Raw genomic sequence first — 21,317 nt, 5'->3', positions numbered from 1 at the left:
TATGCCAGAGCCCTCGTTCTTTACTGCAGGCCAGAGGAACGCAGGATCTGGGTTCGAGATGTGCCACAGCAGAGCCCTCGTTTTTTTGCAACAGGCCATATTACCTAGTGTCGTCACGCAACGCTCACTCCCATATCGGGCGACAGCGAGCTACTGGTCGAGCTACTGTACTTTAGGGGAGTAAGCGTTGCGTGACGATACTAAAAGTATGCATGGACACCCTGTGGTAGGCAAATGATCCCTGCAGGCCGATCTCCAAAATGTCGAGACATCCAACATGTTGGGGATTTTTAGGGGCTAGTAAAATTGGCAACGACTTTTCTGTGGCTTTAAAAACTCTTCCAGCCGAAGACCACCGTCTAGTTGCTGTCGCAGCCCGCAGTTTAGAGAAAGCTCAAGAGTTTGCCTCGAAGCATGGCGTCGAGAAAGCGTATGGTTCGTACGAAGAGCTGGTGAAGGACCCAGACGTCCATGTTGTCTACGTGTCTACCATAAATATATCACATAAAGACCTATGTCTTCTGGCACTGCAGCACGGAAAACACGTTCTTTGTGAAAAACCTTTGACTCTTAATGTAAAAGAAGCTGAAGAAGTTATGAAAGTCGCTAAAGAGAAAAAGCTATTTTTCATGGAGGTAGGCTATTTCCTCGCCCAACCCCTCTCCCTGATAAATAGTAAACGGCCGCTCTTCTGCTTTCTTATCTCCCATCTTATTTTGCATTCATTTCCCATTCTAAATTACTTTTTTTTTCATTCTTTCTTTCTTTTCGTTCCATGATTTGCCTCTCTTCTCTTCTTCTCCTCTATGTTCTCTCAGACACCATTGCAACCCCTCTTTTTCCTACCCATTTATATATATACTACTATATATTGTAATGAAGAAATAGAAAATGCGTGCACATGCTGTGTGCAGTTATAAAGCATGTGGGGATTTGCAGACCAAGAGAGACTTGTTAGGAGAAGCACGATGCATAGCAGGGGGCTTCTCAACACTTTTCAAGTGTTCTGCCAATCCTCAAGTGCTTTATAACTGCACACCCAGAAGAGCAAGCAAGTTTTTTATTTCTTTTATAAAATAGAAATTTCAACAACCGTCATTTTGGATAGGAATGATGCAACCGAAAGTGCGCACGCATGCTGTGTGCTCTCATAAAGCACATGCTCCCAACCAATAAGAATGCAAGATTTATAACAATCATTTTATAATTCTTTATTTGATGCACCATTCATAGTTCTATAATACTATCCATATGATCATAGGCTTTGTGGACCAGGTTTTTCCCATTACACAAAGAAGCTAAAGAACTACTCGATTCCAAAGCAATAGGTGACATAAAGTTGGTTATAGCATCCTTTGGATATAGTATGAAATCGGTTGATCGCATTAAGAATCTTGACCTTGGAGGTGGAGGATTATTGGACCTTGGTATCTACTGCCTTAACATAGTAGACATTTTCTTTGATGGTCAAGATCCAATTAAGATAACTGCCAATGGATTCAAAACAGACAGTGGTGTGGATGATACGCTCTGTATTAATTTGATGTTTAGTGGCAACAAGATGGCTCAAGTTTTCACATCCATAGGTAAAGTACATGGAGGCAATTATGTACCATTTTCCCACTAGTAACATGCATACTCTTCATGTTTAGAGTGTTCCACCAAATCCACAGGAATCCCACGTGAATTAATGAAATTTTGATGCTAATATACAGTACAAGGTGAAAAACATACTGTAGCTTGCATAATCAAAGAAAAACTATCAAATAAATAGAAATCAGCTCGGTTACGTATTGGTTAGTGCACAGCATTCAGAGCTGGATCTCTTGCTTAGCAGGCACCAAGCTGCACTTGCTCCTTCAAACAAGTGTGTGAGGTCAATGAGGATCAAACTATAGACTTCTTGCATAGCAGGAAGCATATTAACCAACCAAACCGCACTTGCTCATTAAAACAAGTGTGTGAAATCACTGAGGATCAAAGTATGGACCTCTTGCTTAGCAGGCAGCATACTAACCAACCTAGCCAAACTTGGTCCTTAAAACAAGTCTGTAAATAGATATGTTTTTCTATTTCAGACTACGTGCCATTCTCTTGATAATAATACATTCTTTGTTTGAGCTGTATCCACATCTGTGTGTCTTCTCATGCCCAACTGTTAATCTAAGAAATGATACTCTAGGGAATGACACATGGTCTAAGGGAGCATTCAATTTTTAGGAAAGAAGAGGGGGGGTGGGTAGGAGGAATCTAGGGGAGGGCCATTAAATTTCTACTCAGTCAAAAACGGAGGTCATCAAATATTTTGTACTACATAAAGGGGAGGAACAAGATTTTAGGCAGGGTCACGTTTTTATGCAGACAGAAGTAGGGGGGGGGTCTAAAGATTTTACATCACTGTTTATAGGGATTCCTCCAATCCAAGGCCCCTTCTTAAACAAAGAATGCTTCCTAAAAGAAATGCAAAAGCTTTATGCCCAACAAGCTACAGCAGTCTATTAACAGAGGATTGAACTTTATATGGACCTAGTTTTCATTTAACACACAGCACACTAATTATTAAAAATACACTTCTAAACAATTTTCATTCTGCATTGACCAGATGCTCAACTACCAAATGATTGTACTGTTATTGGAACCAAGGGATCGTTTAAGATCTGCACACCTTTCTGGTGTAGCACAAAGGTAATATATCCAGATGGAACAGAGAAAGAATTTCCTTTGCCAGAACCTTCAATGACAATGAATTTTGTGAATTCAACTGGAATGAGGTAACATTATTAAGTTGACACGAACTCTGCTCTAATTTATTTATGTGACCGGCTAATAAACAGGTATAACCCAATAAGCATTTTGCATTCTTCCAAGATGATGCAGTATGTTATCCGTTGTTGACCAATCAAAGCAACACAGTGCACTTCTTATTAATACATTAATAATTTATACAGCTAATTCCATATAGGTAACTGTCCAATTATTTTCTTAATTGGACAGGTCTTGTTGATATGGGATTACAGTAATTAGGCAGCTATATGATTAATAGGTAATGGGATTTCATGCTCCCCAATTAAGAAATAATTAGACTCAAAAAATTCCTCCGACTGCCAAATTGGACTCGGCCAATGGCCTCATCCAATTTTGGAAGTCCTCCAAATTTTCCTCGTCCAATATGGAGTCCTATTACATATACTAATCCTCCGAATAAATGGTAATTGTTTTTTAACAGATATGAAATTCAGGAGGTGAGAAACAAACTTCTGATGGGTGCAACAGAAAGTGACATCATGCCACACAGCAACACAAGGAGAATCATGGGATGGATGGATGAAATACGTCAGCAGATTGGAGTTGTGTTCAAAGTGGACAGCTGATTGAAGCAGAAAATCAAATACTAGTCAGAGACCTTTAGCAGAGACGTTCTTGTTATGTGGTCATCATTTGACTGGCCACTATTTTAAGCCTTAATACCTATTAAAATGTATCATGCAACTAATTAATGTTCGTAGACCGGCCTGGAAACCTGAAAGCAAAGACCTTGATTGCCTTTTTTGCTTCTTAGCTTCCAGTTTTCCAAAGCGACTTCTTAATTTTTTAAAGAACTTTTGCCAAAGGCAACAGAAAAATAATTATAATATGATTTGCACATTTGGTAAAACCATATCATGATGTTCACATTTGGTTATTTATTTATGTTTAGTATTCACGATCATGTCCTCACATTACAGTTAAAATGGCTCAAGTTTACGCCCCAGTTTAGTTTCTGAGTTTACAATCTAGGGGGTAAGCTCGAGTATGTTGACTGTAATATTTATTTTATAACTAATGATAGTTCCTTGTCATTAAGGTTACTGGAGACCTTCAGGGGTATGTTTCATTTAAGACTCTCTCTTTGCAACACGTTAAACAAAACCCCATGAAACTATATATCGTTTTAAAGGTCATATAATAGAGATTCAGAAAATAATATTTTTTGAAAGCGATTTTTTAATTTGAAACAATGCTGGAGCCTTAAACACAAATCGGGCACATTCAGTAGAGGTGAATTAATGGATATGGATCTAGCGCGTATAGCCAAAAGAATTTCACTATGTGAATAATGTGTAATGACCATACCACTTAGAATAATATACATGACCAGTAAAGAAATGTTGTGGACGTTTACAGAAATAGTCAACTAATAAAGAAAAATATAGAACAAATAATAATTTCTAAAATGATTTTAATACTTATGTACAATGATTTATATTTCTAATCCAGAAAATGAATTATTGATATCCTTTTGATCATTTGCAAAGTATAAAATATAATGATAATAACATCAACACATCTATTCATTACTCTATATATACTAACTTAAACGATATTTATATCAGATAATAAATAAATGTGTCCAATAATTTGAATCATCACAGACCATATCTAATTTAAAGTAAATATAATTATTCATTATCAATCAATAATAATCTTGACGTAATTTTTCATATATAATGCAGTACTGATGTCTAATAATAGTGCGGTTTTTGTATGACTGAAAAGTTCACAGCACGAACACAGTCGTGACACAGCAAGGGATACGACAGACAAATCAAATTGCAGGAGAATTTACTCTCCATCCAATCAAATACCCGGAACACGGCATAAACACGGTGCAGACAGGGTCACGCCAAGATCACGGCACCTTTAGACCAATCATATTGCACGTGAAAAAAATCAGCCAATTAAAATTCTAGAAAGTGTCACGGCACCTCACACTTACAGCACTGAGCTTTTCACAGTCATACGAAAACTGCACTAGTGATTCCATAATTACAGTCAAGTCATTAAACCTGTGAAATAGATATTACACTAATACACATTAGTATAACCTAATGCTATTGTTTTCTTTTGTGTCTATTTGACTATTACACGTTGACCAGTATTTTTTTTATTTCACAGGTTAAACGCCTTCACTCTTTATACCCTTGAGATTGTTGATTTTAGATACATAGTATTTTGAGATTTTAGACCATCGACAATTATCATACCAAATACTCCAGCCTTTACTGGTTACAAACTTTTCTTTTCTTTCTTTGATGTAAAACTATGCCAATCATTTTCTCTTTAAAAGTTTTGTTCAGTTTTGAGAAGGAATGTGCACAAAATAGCTTGATCTTGTCTAGTCAATAAATCACATTTTCTTCCCCTAACCCCCTTATGTAGATGTCTATCGGTGTTCAGATGAATGGATTTTTCCAAAGCCTAAGTATGCTTAGTATAGTATTGCCCTATCCTTGTAACAGAACTTCCAAGTTTAACTAGTACAAATTTCAAGAATTCTAAAGAAAAAGACCTAATACCCCTTAGCCTTGATATCTCGTCATGGGCTGCCAAAACAGCTGAGGTACAGAATTATAATGGAATGTATACATGATAATTGGACAATTGTACAGTATCAATCCTTTAGGATTTAACACATGTTAACTATATTTCTGAGCATTTATGTCCAATCAAGACATGGACTAATTATCTACTTAATAAGTTAAAACAAGTGTTGAACTAAAATGATCACTTTGAATAATCCTGCAGGATCGTTCACTTTTTATGGGAAGTTGATTAAAATAAATTGACTAAAAAAGATTTTTTTTGGCATCAAGCAACTCCCCAAATTTTGAAAGAAAAATTTAGGAGAAAATCAATGCTGTCTCACTGATAAATTATTAACAGTCCCTTTAGTTGCTTGTCAAACTTTTTATCCTTATCACAGTGTACACTGAAAATCATAAAATATCAACCAATGCATTCATAAATAATGTCTAAATATCGTCATGGACATGTTTTGTTTTCTGTTCATCGACCGTACGTGGATAAAGAAAGTTATATAAAATTATGTACACGGTTTTCTGTCCTCCATTATCAGCCAATAAGAATTCAGCATGTGCCTTGTACGTCATGAAGAAAGCAGATGAATCCCAAAACATTGGATGAAACCTTAGGCACTTGGTCATAGCAAAGGACACTTCAGACCTTACATGTTTGATAGGCTACTTTAGAGAATCATTTCTGCAAGCTACCATGCATTATCCAGAAGATCTTACAGTGTCAAAGGGTAACGTTCATCATGGCTGAATTTCGTCTCCTTTTTTAATCTTTCCTCTCCATTATTTCAGTGCGTTGGAAGAAGTGTCTGATATGGAGAACGAATGGCTTTCCTCAATTTTTCTCCTTTGTCTCTGATTTCTTCCAGTCTCTCTTCATCTGCCTATAAAACAAGGAGAAATACCACTTGCAGTTCCTGAGGTATGAAAGACCTAAGTCTATGGGTGATGCGGTGATAATGATGCCTGATGATGCATGATGGTGGTGATGAAGATGTATATAGTGGTACACTGTAATAATGATGATGATGATGACATGCATGATGGGAGCAATGATGCATGATGATATGAGCTGATGCTGGTAATGGGAAAGCATGATGATAATATGTTTTTACACTTGATAATAAATGGTGATGATAATACATGAATATGATGATGCATGGTCTCATATATTGATAATGGTAATATTATATCTCACTAAATGGTACCTTTCGTAAGCATTGTTCAAGATTTTGTTTTTCTTCATCTTGTCTATTCTTCAAATCTTCTATTTCCTTTGCCTGTCTGTCTTCAAGCTGGAACAACAGGGATAAATACAATGTCTTAAGGATCAATATCACCATATCATCTAACCATTCACTTGAAAGCCCAAGGCTGTTTCCATGATGTCATGATGTACTATTACTACCAGAATGCTTCACAATTTTTTTTCATTAGTTGTATTAGTTGTTTGCTTCATGGTTAGTCTCTGTCTTAGTGTCAGTCTCAAACTCCCTCCCGACATTAAGAAAGGCTGTAAAAGAGACTACTTCATGGTAAGAGGAAAACTATATGCTAATTTACCATAAGAAAACTTGTGTGCAAGCCATCGCAGTAGTAGTAAATGATATTCAAATATCCTCCCTATCAAGCATTTCATCATGCAATGTCACGATGCATTATTATAGACATACCCTTTTCCGCTCATCAAAAAACCTCTTTAAATTTTGCCGGTCCAGTTCTCTTTGTCTTCTGCAAATATAATGTGTGCATAATATTCAATACAGGGATCCCAATCATCTAGGATAACAACTTCTTAGACCAGGAACCAATTAAAAAAACTACAGGAATCCCATAAATCTAGTGAACAACCAAATTTAGAACACCACAGAGATCCCAGCCATCTAGGTATTAATTTCTGGTTCCACCAACACAGAAATCCCACTCATCCAGGGAGCAACACTACACTTCATAACAACACCATAGGAATCCCAATTATCTGGGAATCTAAGTATGGACTCAAAATAAATAACACAGGGTTCCCACTCATCTAGGGATCTGCCATTTTTTATGGTGAAAATGGTAAACAGACCACAACAACTAGAATGTAAGTTTTTGGCTTTTCCTAATTGTCTTTCCCAGAGCCTGTATTTGTGTTTTAAGCCTGTTTGGGGGCTTTAAAAAAGCAGTGTTTGGTGAAGAAATAATGAAATTCTAAGTAGCAAATTATAGAATTATAGAATTCATTTTCAGGAGAATGTACTTTTCTTTTACATGACAAAGACTATTGATGTATATGTTTTTAACAGTTTTTACTTTTGGGAAAATTAACGTCATTGAATAAAAACCCACCTGTCCCTCTCTTCTTTGGTCAGTGTTTTGTTCGCGGTTAGGATCTTTGCAGATTCCATAGACTGCTTGGTTTGCTTCTTCTTTATTTCACTGTTCTCTCTGGTATTCAAATGAACACACACATTCATTATGAATCAAAGTTTATAAAATAACTGTTATTAAATCTCATGTTCTGATTGGTTGAATTGGGTGTGTGTATTTTATGAGAGCACACAGAGTGTGCATGCATTTTCAGTTGGGCCATTCCTATATAAAACACTAAAAAACACAGAGCATTTTTTCATAGCCACAGATATACAAACCTCTCATGTCTGACAATAGCTTCTTTGATCTGAGTTTCATGCACTGTATCCATTGCAGATTTTAGCGAATTTATTAACTGCAGGTTAAGATTCCAACAAAAAAGGCTTATTAGTTAGTCCCCCATCATGGCTGCATCGCCTTTAAAAACACCAACCACCCAGTGACACCTTACCAACCACTCACTGACACCTTACCAACCACCCACTGACACCTTACAAACTACTCACTGACACCTCACCAACCACTCACTGACACCTTACCAACACCCCACTGACACTACCAACAACCCAATGACACCTTACCAACCATTCACTGACACCTTACAAACCACCCACTGACACCTAACCAACCACTCACTGACACCTTACCAACCACCCACTGACACCTCACCAACCACCCACTGACACCTCACCAACCACCCACTGACACCTCACCAACTAGCCACTAACACCTCATCAACCACTTTTTGACACCTGACCAATCACTCACCAACAATTCACTGACAACTCATCAAAACTCACCAGCAGCTTAACAGTCATGGACCTACCTCACCCAACTACATACCAAAACAACAAACTCACCCAACATGGTTCATACAACTACACTTGCAACTTACCATGTCTGCATATTTCTCATAGACTTCGATTTCCTCATTAATCTGTTTATCAATCATTTTTGTCCATTCTCCTGTTTGAGATGATAAAATCTTGTTTGCCTATAAAAGTAAGAATATTTTATTAAACCAGTCTCCCAGTATACAGGTCTCATTAATATGCTCTTCGAGGCAAAAAAATTGCTTTCAATTCTTACCTCTTCCCTTTGAATGTGGCTCTGGTATGCAATCTTCTTGTCGTATACAGCTTTAAGAGCTGCAGACTTTGCATCACTGAGTCAATGTTAAAAAAAGTAATTTTATAAATTGAAATCGATTTTGAGGCTTTAGTCATGGCAGCCATGACAACAGGGTATTGCTCTAGGGTAGGCAATGCATGTACATTGCTGATTCAGAAATAAATCTTGAATAACACTGAATGCAAATAACAAGGTGCGTGGTCATAGAAATGGACCAATGGCTACAGCGGAAAGAGGCAATGTACATCACCCCTGCTTCCTTCAATTGTTTTACTCGAAAAATAAAGGTACTCACCCACAGTGCCTTGCATTTCTTTCAAAGGTCTTGTATGCTGCTTGCTTACTGTCTTCAAAACTGCTTATAAGTTGCTCTAATTCGTAAGTGTGTGTCTTTTGCATTGCGACTCTCTCCTGGTGAAAAATTCAAACAAGTATGAAGTTCAGAGAAAAGCTGTAACTTTAACCGAGCAGTGTGTCAAAGCTTGTGCACCAGTAGCGTAGCGAGGGGGTGCACGGGGGGCACGTGCCCCCCCAAATTTTTAAACAACTTTTTCGAAAAAAACAAATAACAAAAAAACAAAAAACAAAAAATATTAAACCAAAACGAAAGAGGAAAATAGATTATTGCAACCTAGGAAAGTGTGCTGTATAAATCAGTTTATACCAATACGAATTTGTTTCTTTTTTGTTTGCGCGTTTATTCGTTTATTCGTTTTATGGGGGGAGGAGTAATTTTGGGGGGGGGGGGGGGGGTCAGTGCCCCGCCAGCTCCTAGGTCCTTGCTACGCCCCTGTTGTGCACATTGTTCTCCACTGTGACAAAGCTGGTACTATCCGGTACAACTATCGAATACCCTGCATTTCAAATTTATCTGATTAGTGTGGCTACGCATCAACATTGAGACACAGGCAGCCCGCATGTTCAATTTGATGCGTAGCACGTGTAGACGCGTAGCACGCATTGACGCGTAGCCACTCTATAGAAGTATATGTCGTTTTCAAAAAACACTCAAGAAAATATTAAGACACAGGCAGCCCGACAGCGACAGTGTATCTTACCTTGTTGTGCTTTTTCTGGTAGGTTTCGACTTCTTTCTGTTGTCTTTTCAATACTTTTCTGTAAGTCTAAAGAATTGGCCTTGTTAGGAGTAGTCTTAATCTTGCACAACAATTGTGGTTATAAATAGATTCGAAATAATATTTTCACTATTAGGTGGATACTTATAACTTAGTCCTCTTTGTCCTTTGGGAACATAGGCCCTTAATGTTTTGTTTTCCGTAATCAGCAACGTTTTCCGGGTGCAGGTGATTACCCCACAGACCAGCCCCCAACCTGGAGGACCAGTGTGATACTGATCATCAGTGCATTTGACTTTTGCAAAGGAAAAGATGCTGGGAAAAAATCTTCAAGAAAAGTTCCTTTCAAAACGTGCACAGTAACTACATCACCCTTGATTGCCAAATTGGTTACACTTCCCTATAGAATTACACTTCAAACCTTATCTTTTTTGAGTTCTTCCAGACTAATGGCAGCATACTTCATATCAACTATAAACATAACAAGGAGTAAATTTTCAGTCACATAGTTCAATCTGTAAGGTTTTCCATGGAGATGAAAGATGAAAGTACTTACGTTTCTTAGGAACATTGCTTTCCATCAAGGTCAGCTCTGATCCTGTTCTGGAGCCCATATAACTAAGTGTCACAATGGATTCTCTTGGTCTTGAGTTGAACTGAGATGGTGTGCCTGATGATGAACTGGTCAGCGAAGTCAGTGATAATGAGTTAGACTTCATCTTGGTAAGGGTAGTCTCAGAACTGCTCTTCTTGATGAAAGAAGGCAAATCACCATCATCCTATAGAATGAGAAAATAAAAAGCTATTATAGTTAAGAACTTGAAATCTTTTTTGGAGAATGTGAATTGATGGGTTGCAAGCATTCCCAAGAGAGTTTAAAGACAAAAACAGGGCGGCCATTGTTGTGCCGTTAACAATGGATGTTAATGAGAAATCTTTTGTTAAATTGTACCAACATGGCTGCGATGATGTAACGTGCAAACAAAGAATAGCATGGTGGTAAAACACTCGCCTTTAACCTCTGTGGTTTAAAGTGCAAATGAACCCTTTGACAATATATTCAGTACTGGTTCTGCATAAAGTAAATAGTTGATTGGTAAAATATTTTTTGATTTGAGTGATGCGTCAGTTTTAATCCTTTCCTCCTCTTTAATCAACCCTAACTAGTACGAACTGGTTAGACCTGTGCTTCAGGGTCATACAAGAACTGTATAGTGGATGGCACCTTCTCATTGCTTTCAGTTCTACCCCATTGACCTGTGCGACTGCCGTACTTACAGTCGTGATATGCAATAAACTCTGATGTTTTTGTTTTTCTTAAATGTTAGAATTATTATGGAATGCTTACCGGCTCATCCATATCAAAGACAACCATTTGTGAGGCACGCTTTTCTGCTGCAGACTGGTATTTGATTGGTTCTGACAACTCATTGACAATTGCTGTGAAAGCATAACAAAATTATGGTCAGTTAATTACAGCAGTGAAGGAACAAAATAAATGAGTAAATAGAAGGAATGATAAGAATAGAATAAACAAAATAATAGATGGAATAAGATTGATGAAAGATTGATGGTTCAACACATGGATATAGAGGGATAAATGATTAGATGGATGAATGATTAAATGGAATGAACAAATGAACGAAGAATGGATAGATCGGTGGATGGATAGATGGAATAAGTATTGGGAAAATTAGAAGTAATAATATTTATTATTCATAATGCTTAAATTAACATGTTAGATTAAGATCAAATGCACAGAAGAGATGACTAGGTTACTCCCAGGAATTATCTAGCGCCATTGGTAGGAAATAAGATTTTTGGAAGAGGTTCATGTAGAGCAGCCTCCATCTAATCCTTGAATATATACGCACATAACTACCTACCTCCATAGCCCTCTGGTACGTAGCTCTTAAGAGTAAGATGAATGAACAAGGTACCAAGAGGAATAGAGACACAACTCTCTGTCCTGAGGGGTACATGTCTATAGCCTGTAGGAAAATACAGTCTGTCATTAAAAACAAATAAGGTCCCGAAAACTGCAAATACATGTTCTATAATGTACCTACCAGCCTGTAATGCACTGAGAGGTACTATTCTTTGTGCAAGGAGTTTGTCATTGTCGTCCACAACACCAAATCTTAGCAAAGCCAGTTCTGGCAGAACAACCTAAAGAACAGATAAAAAGACAGGGACATACTTAAACTAGTACAAGAAAATCATTTTCATGGCTTTTCTGCATTGCAGAAAGATAGCAGTGTAATGATCATTGGTTTTGTTTGCATAACTGATGAAATTTGAACCAAGGAACATTTGTGCAGGATCTTCATCCCCTCACAAATAACTCAAAATTGCCAAAGATTAAATAAATATGCTTTATATCAACTACATACAAATAATTATCAATATAATACATCTACATCTACATTTTATTGAGTTGATAAAATCGGTAAAGATATCACATCAACTATAAAACAAATTAGCTACATATAAAAATACTAATACACCCACTCAACAAAATTACTTGATTCTGATTGGACAAGAGGAGTACAATTAAATCCCAAATTGTACTCTGTAGAGTCCCAATTAAATTCCTCAATTTTGTTGAGTGTATTATAGACAAAAAATTGCACAATGATCTTGTACAATTTGGAATTTATAGATACTTGTGATGTTTTGAAAGTTCTCAAATTGGAGTCACCTAAAAGGCTCGTCCAATTTTGAAAACTTTCAAAACATCACTCATACCTATAAATTCCGAATTGTACTCAAGATTGTGCAATTTCCTATACTAATTATCATACCCTTTTGAAGACAAATTCTTCCTCTTCATAGACAGTGTTCAGTCCTTTACTCGTAGCTATTTTAGTTTTGTATTTCTTTCTCAGGGTATCAGTAGGAAGGCCATACATGTCCACTTCTACTAGTGTACTGATCTTCTTATCTGACAGAAACTGGCCAGAGATGACCTAGTAGAATATATAAGCATGAACAAATAATAAAATGATCATGTGAAAACAATATTAATGCTGGACAGATATATTGACAAAAACTGTTGCTGGTTTGTCTCAATCTTTCCATATATCATTTTGAGGATTTTATAATAGACCTCCTTGGCTCTCAAGCGTTTGAGAGTAACATTGTCCCATTTCAGATAAAGTGTTATTCCCTTGAGAATAAGATTCTTTGTTTGAGTTGCATCCATACCCATGTGTCTTCTCATGTGCAACCTTAAAACAAAGAAGTGATACTCTAGGGAATGACACGTGGTCTGAAATGGGACATCATTACGTCAGAGCCGATTTGGTCTATTTTTCTTCATAACTGTCATAAATCTCACTTTCTGGGAGATTCCTACTAGTATGTGTCATGCTTCTCCTAACACTTCTCTTGTGTTCTGCCAATTCTCGTTTTGCACACTTGCTCATTTTCTGTTTCTCTGATAATGCCATTTTCCACCCCCACATCATCCTTTCTTCATTTGTTATCTAAACAGCATCTCTTACCTTAACAGCAACATATGCAGCCACACAGCCATCAATCACTGACTCTGTGAATGGATCAAATGCTCTATCTTGTCTTCTCATCAGATCTGGCTTCAAAATAAACCTATGTGTAAAATATGGTTTCCATTAATACAGCAAAATAATGTTCTTCGACCAGGTGATCTTTGTTGTTACTTTTCCCACAATTGTTACTCTTATAATAATAATGTATACCATAGCATAGCATGTGAATGAAAATATAAATGTAACATACCCAGATCTACCATTCAGTTCAAACTTTCCCTCATTTAACTGAAAAGCCAAATCTACAAAGAAAAACATAGAATTACCTTAGGCATCCCATTTCAGTAAGAAATATAGATGATTTTACTTTTCTCAAATAATGGAAGATAAAGGATTAATGATCCATGCTCTAACCTGGTGTTTGGAAATTTAGTGACACCATTTGACTACCAACATTCCAGAAGACCTAGTAAGAACAACAAGAAAAAAATGGGAAAATAAGGAGCCATCAAGCCAAATTTTATTATCTGGTCATTTCATCATGATGCAACATCATGATGCAACATGATGATAATGCATAATAACATGATGCAACATGATGATGACACATGATGACATGGTGCAACATGATGATGACACATGATGACATGGTGCAACATGATGATGACATATGATGACATGGTGCAACATAATGATGACATATGATGATATGGTGCAACATGATGATGACACATGTCATGGTGCAACATGATGATGACACATGATGACATGGTGCAACATGATGATGACACATGATGACATGGTGCAACATGATGATGCATGATGTCATGGTGCAACATGATGATGACACATGATGACATGGTGCAACATGATGATGACACATGATGACATGGTGCAACATGATGATGATGCATGATGACATGGTGCAACATAATGATGACATATGATGATATGGTGCAACATGATGATGATGCATGATGACATGGTGCAACATGCATGATGTCATGGTGCAACATGATGATGACACATGATGTCATGGTGCAACATGATGATGATGCATGTCATGGTGCAACATGATGATGACACATGATGACATGGTGCAACATGATGATGATGCATGATGTCATGGTGCAACATGATGACGACACATAATGAAATGGTGCAACATGATGATGATGCATGATGTCATGGTGCGACATGATGATGACACATAATGAAATGGTGCAACATGATGATGAAACATGATGACACGGTACAACATGGTGATGACACATGATGACATGGTGCAACATAATGATGCCACATGGTGACGGTGCAACATGATGATGACACATGATGACATGGTGCAACATAATGATGTCACATGCTGACATGGTGCAACATGATGATGCCACATGCTGACATGGTACAACATGATGATGACACATGATGACATGGTGCAACATGATGACACATGATGACATGGTGCCACATAATGATGCCACATGCTGACATGGTACAACATGGTGATGACACATGATGTCATGGTGCAACATGATGATAACACATGATGACATGGAGCAATACATGATGATATGGTGCAACACATGATGACACATGATGACATGGTGCAACATGATGATGCATGATGTCATGGTGCAACATGATGATGACACATGATGACATGGTGCAACATGATGATGACACATGATGACATGGTGCAACATGATGATGATGCATGATGACATGGTGCAACATAATGATGACATATGATGATATGGTGCAACATGATGATGATGCATGATGACATGGTGCAACATGATGATGATGCATGATGTCATGGTGCAACATGATGATGACACATGATGTCATGGTGCAACATGATGATGATGCATGTCATGGTGCAACATGATGATGACACATGATGACATGGTGCAACATGATGATGATGCATGATGTCATGGTGCAACATGATGACGACACATAATGAAATGGTGCAACATGATGATGATGCATGATGTCATGGTGCAACATGATGATGACACATAATGAAATGGTGCAACATGATGATGAAACATGATGACACGGTACAACATGGTGATGACACATGATGACATGGTGCAACATAATGATGCCACATGGTGACGGTGCAACATGATGATGACACATGATGACATGGTGCAACATAATGATGTCACATGCTGACATGGTGCAACATGATGATGCCACATGATGACATGGTGCAACATGATGACACATGATGACATGGTGCAACATAATGATGCCACATGCTGACATGGTACAACATGGTGATGACACATGATGTCATGGTGCAACATGATGATAACACATGATGACATGGAGCAATACATGATGATATGGTGCAACACATGATGACACATGATGACATGGTGCAACATGATGCTGCCACATGTTGACATGGTGCAACATAATGATGATGCATGATGACATGGTGCAACATAATGATGCCACATGCTGACATGGCACAACATGGTGATGACACATGTCATGGTGCAACATGATGATAACACATGATGACATGGAGCAATACATGATGATATGGTGCAACACATGATGACACATGATGACATGGTGCAACATGGTGATGACATATGATGTCATGGTGTAACATGATGATGACACATGAGGACATGGAGCAATACATGATGATATGGTGCAACACATTATGACACATGATGACATGGTGCAACACATGATGATATGGTGCAACATGATGATGACACATGATGACATGGTGCAACTTCTCATAATCCTTTTGGTCTTACCTGTGGCATGTAGTTACTTGAATCCACTCTACTACCTTTGGGGTAGATTCTCGATAACTGCCGTTTGTTGTATCTTACATCAGGTTAAAGAAACGGTATGAATTCTTAAAACACCTCTTATAGGTACATCCTCTTGAGATTTAATCAGGATATCTTTGCAGTTTTTTTTTCTCGACTTAGTAAATCAATACGAAAGTCTGACTAATAATAAGAGAATTATCAAGGTCAATAAGGGCTTCTGTCAAGGCATAGTAGAAACATTTCATGGAGCCTAGAATTTAAGAACAAAACGTGATAAAGGATACTTTACAAAATCCTGTGGAGTTGTTTTCACCAACTGAAATCCTGTAGATTCATTGAACGACGACATGTGGTACGACAAGTTTTTCCCTAGATATGAAAACGAATATTTACAATTGGGAATATTCCATCCTAAATGTATATGCATTTTAAAAGTGTCTCCACAAACATGAATGTAAAAACCTCGTTTTCCTGGTAATTTGATAAACTATTGCCTATACTAAATGCAATTTTTTTAGAAGCAAATGTCGGATCTTAAGGGACCAGTCATTAATTAAAGAGGGGAGGGCTGGCGCATCTTACTTTTGATCTGCATATTTTAAAAGAGGCCCTCCCCTTTCCTGCTTAAAAAAAATTACACCCTTTTTCCTTAATTCTTCTCTACTTTTACAAGTTCGTAGGAAAAAAGGTGAATCCCCCCTCTCCCCCGTATAGGCTTGCCCAAATGTTTGTGGCCTTTCCTTTGGGTTTGTATGAAAAATAAACGCCCGCCCATGTAATTAACGACCGTCCCTTTAATTAATGAGCGGTCCTATAAAATATATTCTTGAAAATTTAATTTGAAAGTGCACCATCAGGTTGCCTTACTTTCGGCTTCTTCAAATCCTTGGAATGGGACAGGTTGAATGTAGTTGACAAGTGAAGAAAGAAATGGATTGATATTGCCAGTGGTGGTGCTTGGTTGCAATGACGTTAACAGATCTGCCTCGTCCGGAGTTAAACTTGCTGATCTTGAACCCTACATAACACACATCGTTAAAGTCTTATTATCTCACAAATAAAGTGAAAACTACCGACTAAATAACGGTTGCTCCTTACGCACGTCCACTGTCTTTAGTCTGTTCGTACTATAACCACGAACGACCATAAATATTAAAACACTTTCTTAGGAAGCCTACTATTAATGTACTGACACAACATTTTTTCATCACAAATTTTTTTTTGATATGGGTGCGGGTTATCAATATTTACGGTTTTCATAACCAATCAATTTTGAGTTATCGTAAACAACAGTCAGGTAAGTCGTAGGGAACGTAATCTACATCGTACTTACCTTCTTAGGGATCATGTTCAGCCTAAGAGAGCTACCAAATGTTTTTTCCAGGTCTCTTTTATACTTAAATGGACCAACAACATCCCGTTCCTCATCCTCGTCGCAGTTTGATTCAATACTATTAGTGCTTGCGAGGCTCTCTTTCCTTGGAAACACCTCGGAAGACATACTAGTGTTGGAATCCTTCCTTTCGACGCATGACATCGAGTCAATGCTTTGACTTTGGGAAACACTTGTGGAAGTTGAAAACGATACAGTACTCGTTGAAGCATTTACAAGACTATTTTGTTTCTTATTACCAGAATCCTTTCTTATATAAGAAGTAAAGCTACTTTTAGTTTCAACAGTAAACTTTAAATTATTATTATTATTAATATTTGCAATATCCGCATTGCCGTTCACTTCACTAGAATCCGATACTTCTGTGATCGACGTCAAACCAATATTTGTCATACTTTCCCTTGTGGGCGTGGTCGCAGGAGATGGATGTGGTGAAGGCGTAGGTGTGACATCATCACTTTTATTTTCTGTATTAAAATCATCATGGCCATCAATGACGACAGTTACAGTGGGAGTCTGTGGTCCAACAAATTCATCTGGACTTGATTGACCTGAGCTAGACGTAGATATATCAGAATCCTCACTTAAGTTTGAATCCATAGATATCACAGACATTTTCTTATGTACGACGTAATGCCCACATTTGATACAATAAATTCTTCCTTTACGAGGTGTCCGTGTTTCAGGATCTTCTTCGCAGTCACTACAACTACAATTACTAACTTTATCAAAAATATCCATGCTATCGCTATTTGTTCCATTTAAGTTCTGTTGTCCTGCTTGGTCTTCGTCTAGTCCATTTTTTAATAAATATGAATATTGTGATACTGTATGACATTGCTTGATACTTTCTAACCGTACGTCATTGATAGTTTTATCTGTATGTGATGTTTTTGTTGCAGCATTATGGATAATATCAGCCGTAACTTTACTACTGAATTCCCAAATATCTTTCAGTTCCACTGGTGAAAGAGGCTTATCTCCAATTGAAAAAGATGAAAATTCTTTGGTTTGTGCCTCCGTTTCCTCATTACTACCGTTGCTCTCCTTTTCTTCAAGGTTGTCATCCACTATTGCTGTTTCCTTCACACCACTATCTCTCCTTAGCGTGGAACAAATGGACTCAAAATCGCTAAAATCTGGAGTGAAAAATAAAGATATAAGATTGCTTGGCCTCTATCAGATCATCTGCACGGAGTCCCAAGAGGATTTGTTCTGAGGGACAAGGTGATGGATTTTTTTTGCATACAAGTAAGAAAAGTTGGCCTATTGTTTTGTCCCCTAGAACAATTCCTCTAGGAAATCAATGCAAGGTTTCTATAACTTTTGCAGGACCCTAATGTAAAACACGTATGTGACTTAGGCATTCCTGAATAAAGATTGTTTATTATTATAACTAAATGTCCTGGCGATGGATTTTTTTTTTTTTTTTTTTTTTTGCATGAGAAAAGTTGGCCTATTGTTTTGTCCCCTAGAACCATTCCTCTAGGAAATCAATGCAATTAAGGTTTCTATGACTAAATGTCCTGGCACTTTCCCCCAGATAAATGACATTTTAACTTTACCATAAGTTAGTTCTCCTTCTGCTTCTTGTTCAGGTTTAAGTTTCTTGTTTTTGATCAAAATCTTTCCTTTCAGTTGGTTTGGTGAAGGCAATGGTCTCCCCTCTTCAAGCTATGGAATTGAATAATTCAAAGATTAATAGAGACCTTTAGCCCGACGTTCTTGCTAGCCCCGCAAACCTCAAACTGCAGTTCGACGTCAGGCGTTTTCCTTCAAACTTTCAACATTTATCAAGGCGTCATAACGAAGTTGTCGTTGGAAGAGTGGCCATATTGAATTTCATCGATGCCGAGTGTTTCCGTGTTTGCGGGCTTTTTTCGGGGCCTGATTCGCAGTACTAACCAGTAACCGTTAGACATTATTTAGCAATTGCCGCGAGTCTTCGAGTGGCGAGGTAAATATTCACCATATTCACTGAGCCTGAGGGGAATAATTGTTTTACTATAATTTTAGACTTTGAATATCAGAGAAAAGTCGAAATTCAGGAGTTAAAAAATGTAGTATTTCTTCCGATCTGGAAAACTTTGGGAAACCTCATAATTACCGCTCCAGGGATGACTATCGTCTCAGAATCACCGGTCGCTCGACCATTCACAGCTCGAGAAACTCTATATTCAAGTCTAAAATTATACTTATATGAATTAATATTATTACACAAGTGAATATAATAAATCTCTTTCTCCGTTATGTATTAAATTCACTTTGTGTTAAAAGTACTATAACAATTATTCGCCTTATGTCCTCACAAAAAAATGTCTACTGCTTCCTCTATGCATTAGAGATATATTAATATTATATGTATAGCAAACATAGACTTACAGGCCATGAATCAAGTGGTTTGGTTACCAAAGCATCACCAAAAATGTCAACACAGTAGCATGCCATCTTGTATTGTTGTTGTTTGCTGAAACGAGATTTTCTTATTCATTAGTTTATTTATTTAGCGATCCATCCATCCATCCATCCATTTGTCCGTCCATCCATCCATCCATCCATTTTTTTCGTCCATCCATCCATCCATCCATTTGTCCGTTCATCCATCCATTTGTCCGTCCATCCATCCATCCATCCATCCATTTTTCCGTCCATCCATCCATCCATCCATTCGTCCGTCCATCCATCAATTTTGTACGTCCGTCCGTCCTTTAAATTTTTCCATCAATCCCTTAAGCCTGGCTTTCACTAGCGACGCAAGCAGAGGCGCAGAAGCAAGTGCAAGCGCAAGAGACCTTATTTCATAGTGAAAACCACGATGACACAAGCGCAAGGTATCAACAAATTTTCCTTTTCTTGCTCTTGCGCCTGCATTTGGTTGTACTAGTAAAAGCCTTTTGTGCTTGCGTCTCGTTTTCACTACTTGTGCTTGCGCTTGTTCTTGTTCTTGCGTTGCTAGTGAAAACCAGGCTTTAGTTTGTTCATCCACAGAGAGCACACTGCACTAGCAGCTGATTGACCATGATAATCCATGATAATCCATGTGAGTGATAATCGACTTCGATATCAATCAATGACCAAGTTTGACCAATTGGAATTTAATTCCATAAAAAATATATATCAACCAAAATCTTTTAACATGAAAAATGGTATGACTGATAATAATCCAGATAATTCAAAATACTGCCATGCACAAAACCATAATAATGTGCCAACAATTCATGAACAAAACCTTCAAGTTACTGTATATTACTATTATATTATTACTATGATATTATTATTATATTATATTACTAAGTTACCTGCAATGATTTTCAAAAGATAATAAGACTGGATAATCAGAAGTCAGGAATGCAGTATCACGAATGGCTTCAATGACATCCTGAAAGAAAGCCACCAATTAATTAATACTCCAGGTTCGAGTTAACTGTTGCTCAGGGTTAGCCTCGATTTTGTGCAGAATATTTATGTATTCCAGTAAAAATCCGTGGAATTACAAAGTGTTTGTATTGCTGAAGTTGTGCATTCTTTACTTTACCGTTGGTATTTGTGAATATTTAAACACTGATACGAGGCTAACCCTGTGCAAATGAGTCTGTAATCAAGGAACACAGCAGTAATTTGGAACTTGAAAAAGGTATAATGAATATGGTAAGTAATAAAAGTACTTGATCCCGTGGGGACAGGAGTCAGGA

General features: G+C 37.4%; 2 protein-coding genes across 3 annotated transcripts in view; one reads left to right on the top strand and one right to left on the bottom strand.

The window, feature by feature from the left end:
* Positions 1-247: 247 nt before the first annotated feature.
* LOC116289093 (trans-1,2-dihydrobenzene-1,2-diol dehydrogenase) lies at positions 248-4,869 on the top strand. 2 transcript variants are annotated; one of them, XM_031695982.2, is made up of 4 exons: positions 248-635; positions 1,262-1,586; positions 2,603-2,771; positions 3,227-4,869. In XM_031695982.2, exons 1-4 carry the CDS (start codon positions 261-263, stop codon positions 3,369-3,371), a joined length of 1,014 nt encoding a protein of 337 aa, XP_031551842.2. In that variant the 5' UTR covers positions 248-260; the 3' UTR covers positions 3,372-4,869. The 2 variants fall into 2 exon arrangements, with proteins under 2 accessions (XP_031551842.2, XP_088894925.1); XM_089038799.1 differs by having other exon boundaries at positions 2,603-2,685; positions 3,227-3,349.
* Positions 4,839-21,317, bottom strand: part of LOC116289092 (1-phosphatidylinositol 4,5-bisphosphate phosphodiesterase beta-4) — a 28,948-nt gene continuing 12,469 nt past the window's right edge. Inside the window, exons 13-37 of the mRNA XM_031695981.2 lie at positions 20,925-21,004; positions 20,008-20,092; positions 19,191-19,299; positions 17,566-18,764; positions 17,100-17,250; positions 16,517-16,601; positions 16,212-16,284; positions 13,840-13,891; positions 13,676-13,727; positions 13,423-13,525; positions 12,721-12,885; positions 11,986-12,085; positions 11,803-11,907; positions 11,265-11,356; positions 10,473-10,695; positions 10,338-10,387; positions 9,899-9,964; positions 9,136-9,251; positions 8,799-8,874; positions 8,605-8,703; positions 7,988-8,064; positions 7,686-7,784; positions 7,028-7,085; positions 6,563-6,649; positions 4,839-6,238 (exon numbers count right to left, since the gene is read on the bottom strand). Of these exons, the coding sequence (XP_031551841.2) occupies positions 6,143-6,238; positions 6,563-6,649; positions 7,028-7,085; positions 7,686-7,784; positions 7,988-8,064; positions 8,605-8,703; positions 8,799-8,874; positions 9,136-9,251; positions 9,899-9,964; positions 10,338-10,387; positions 10,473-10,695; positions 11,265-11,356; positions 11,803-11,907; positions 11,986-12,085; positions 12,721-12,885; positions 13,423-13,525; positions 13,676-13,727; positions 13,840-13,891; positions 16,212-16,284; positions 16,517-16,601; positions 17,100-17,250; positions 17,566-18,764; positions 19,191-19,299; positions 20,008-20,092; positions 20,925-21,004 (3,498 nt within the window). The 3' untranslated portion in view covers positions 4,839-6,142. The remainder of the gene's footprint in view (positions 6,239-6,562; positions 6,650-7,027; positions 7,086-7,685; positions 7,785-7,987; positions 8,065-8,604; positions 8,704-8,798; positions 8,875-9,135; positions 9,252-9,898; positions 9,965-10,337; positions 10,388-10,472; positions 10,696-11,264; positions 11,357-11,802; positions 11,908-11,985; positions 12,086-12,720; positions 12,886-13,422; positions 13,526-13,675; positions 13,728-13,839; positions 13,892-16,211; positions 16,285-16,516; positions 16,602-17,099; positions 17,251-17,565; positions 18,765-19,190; positions 19,300-20,007; positions 20,093-20,924; positions 21,005-21,317) is intronic.

This window comes from Actinia tenebrosa, unplaced genomic scaffold (genome assembly GCF_029948245.1).
Source record: "Actinia tenebrosa isolate PJP-AT-01 unplaced genomic scaffold, QUT_ActTen_1.0 PGA_scaffold6__47_contigs__length_16458017, whole genome shotgun sequence".
NCBI classification, from domain to species: domain Eukaryota; kingdom Metazoa; phylum Cnidaria; class Anthozoa; order Actiniaria; family Actiniidae; genus Actinia; species Actinia tenebrosa.
The sequence above is the reverse complement of the archived record's forward strand: the minus strand, read 5'-3'. Positions and strand labels throughout refer to the sequence as shown.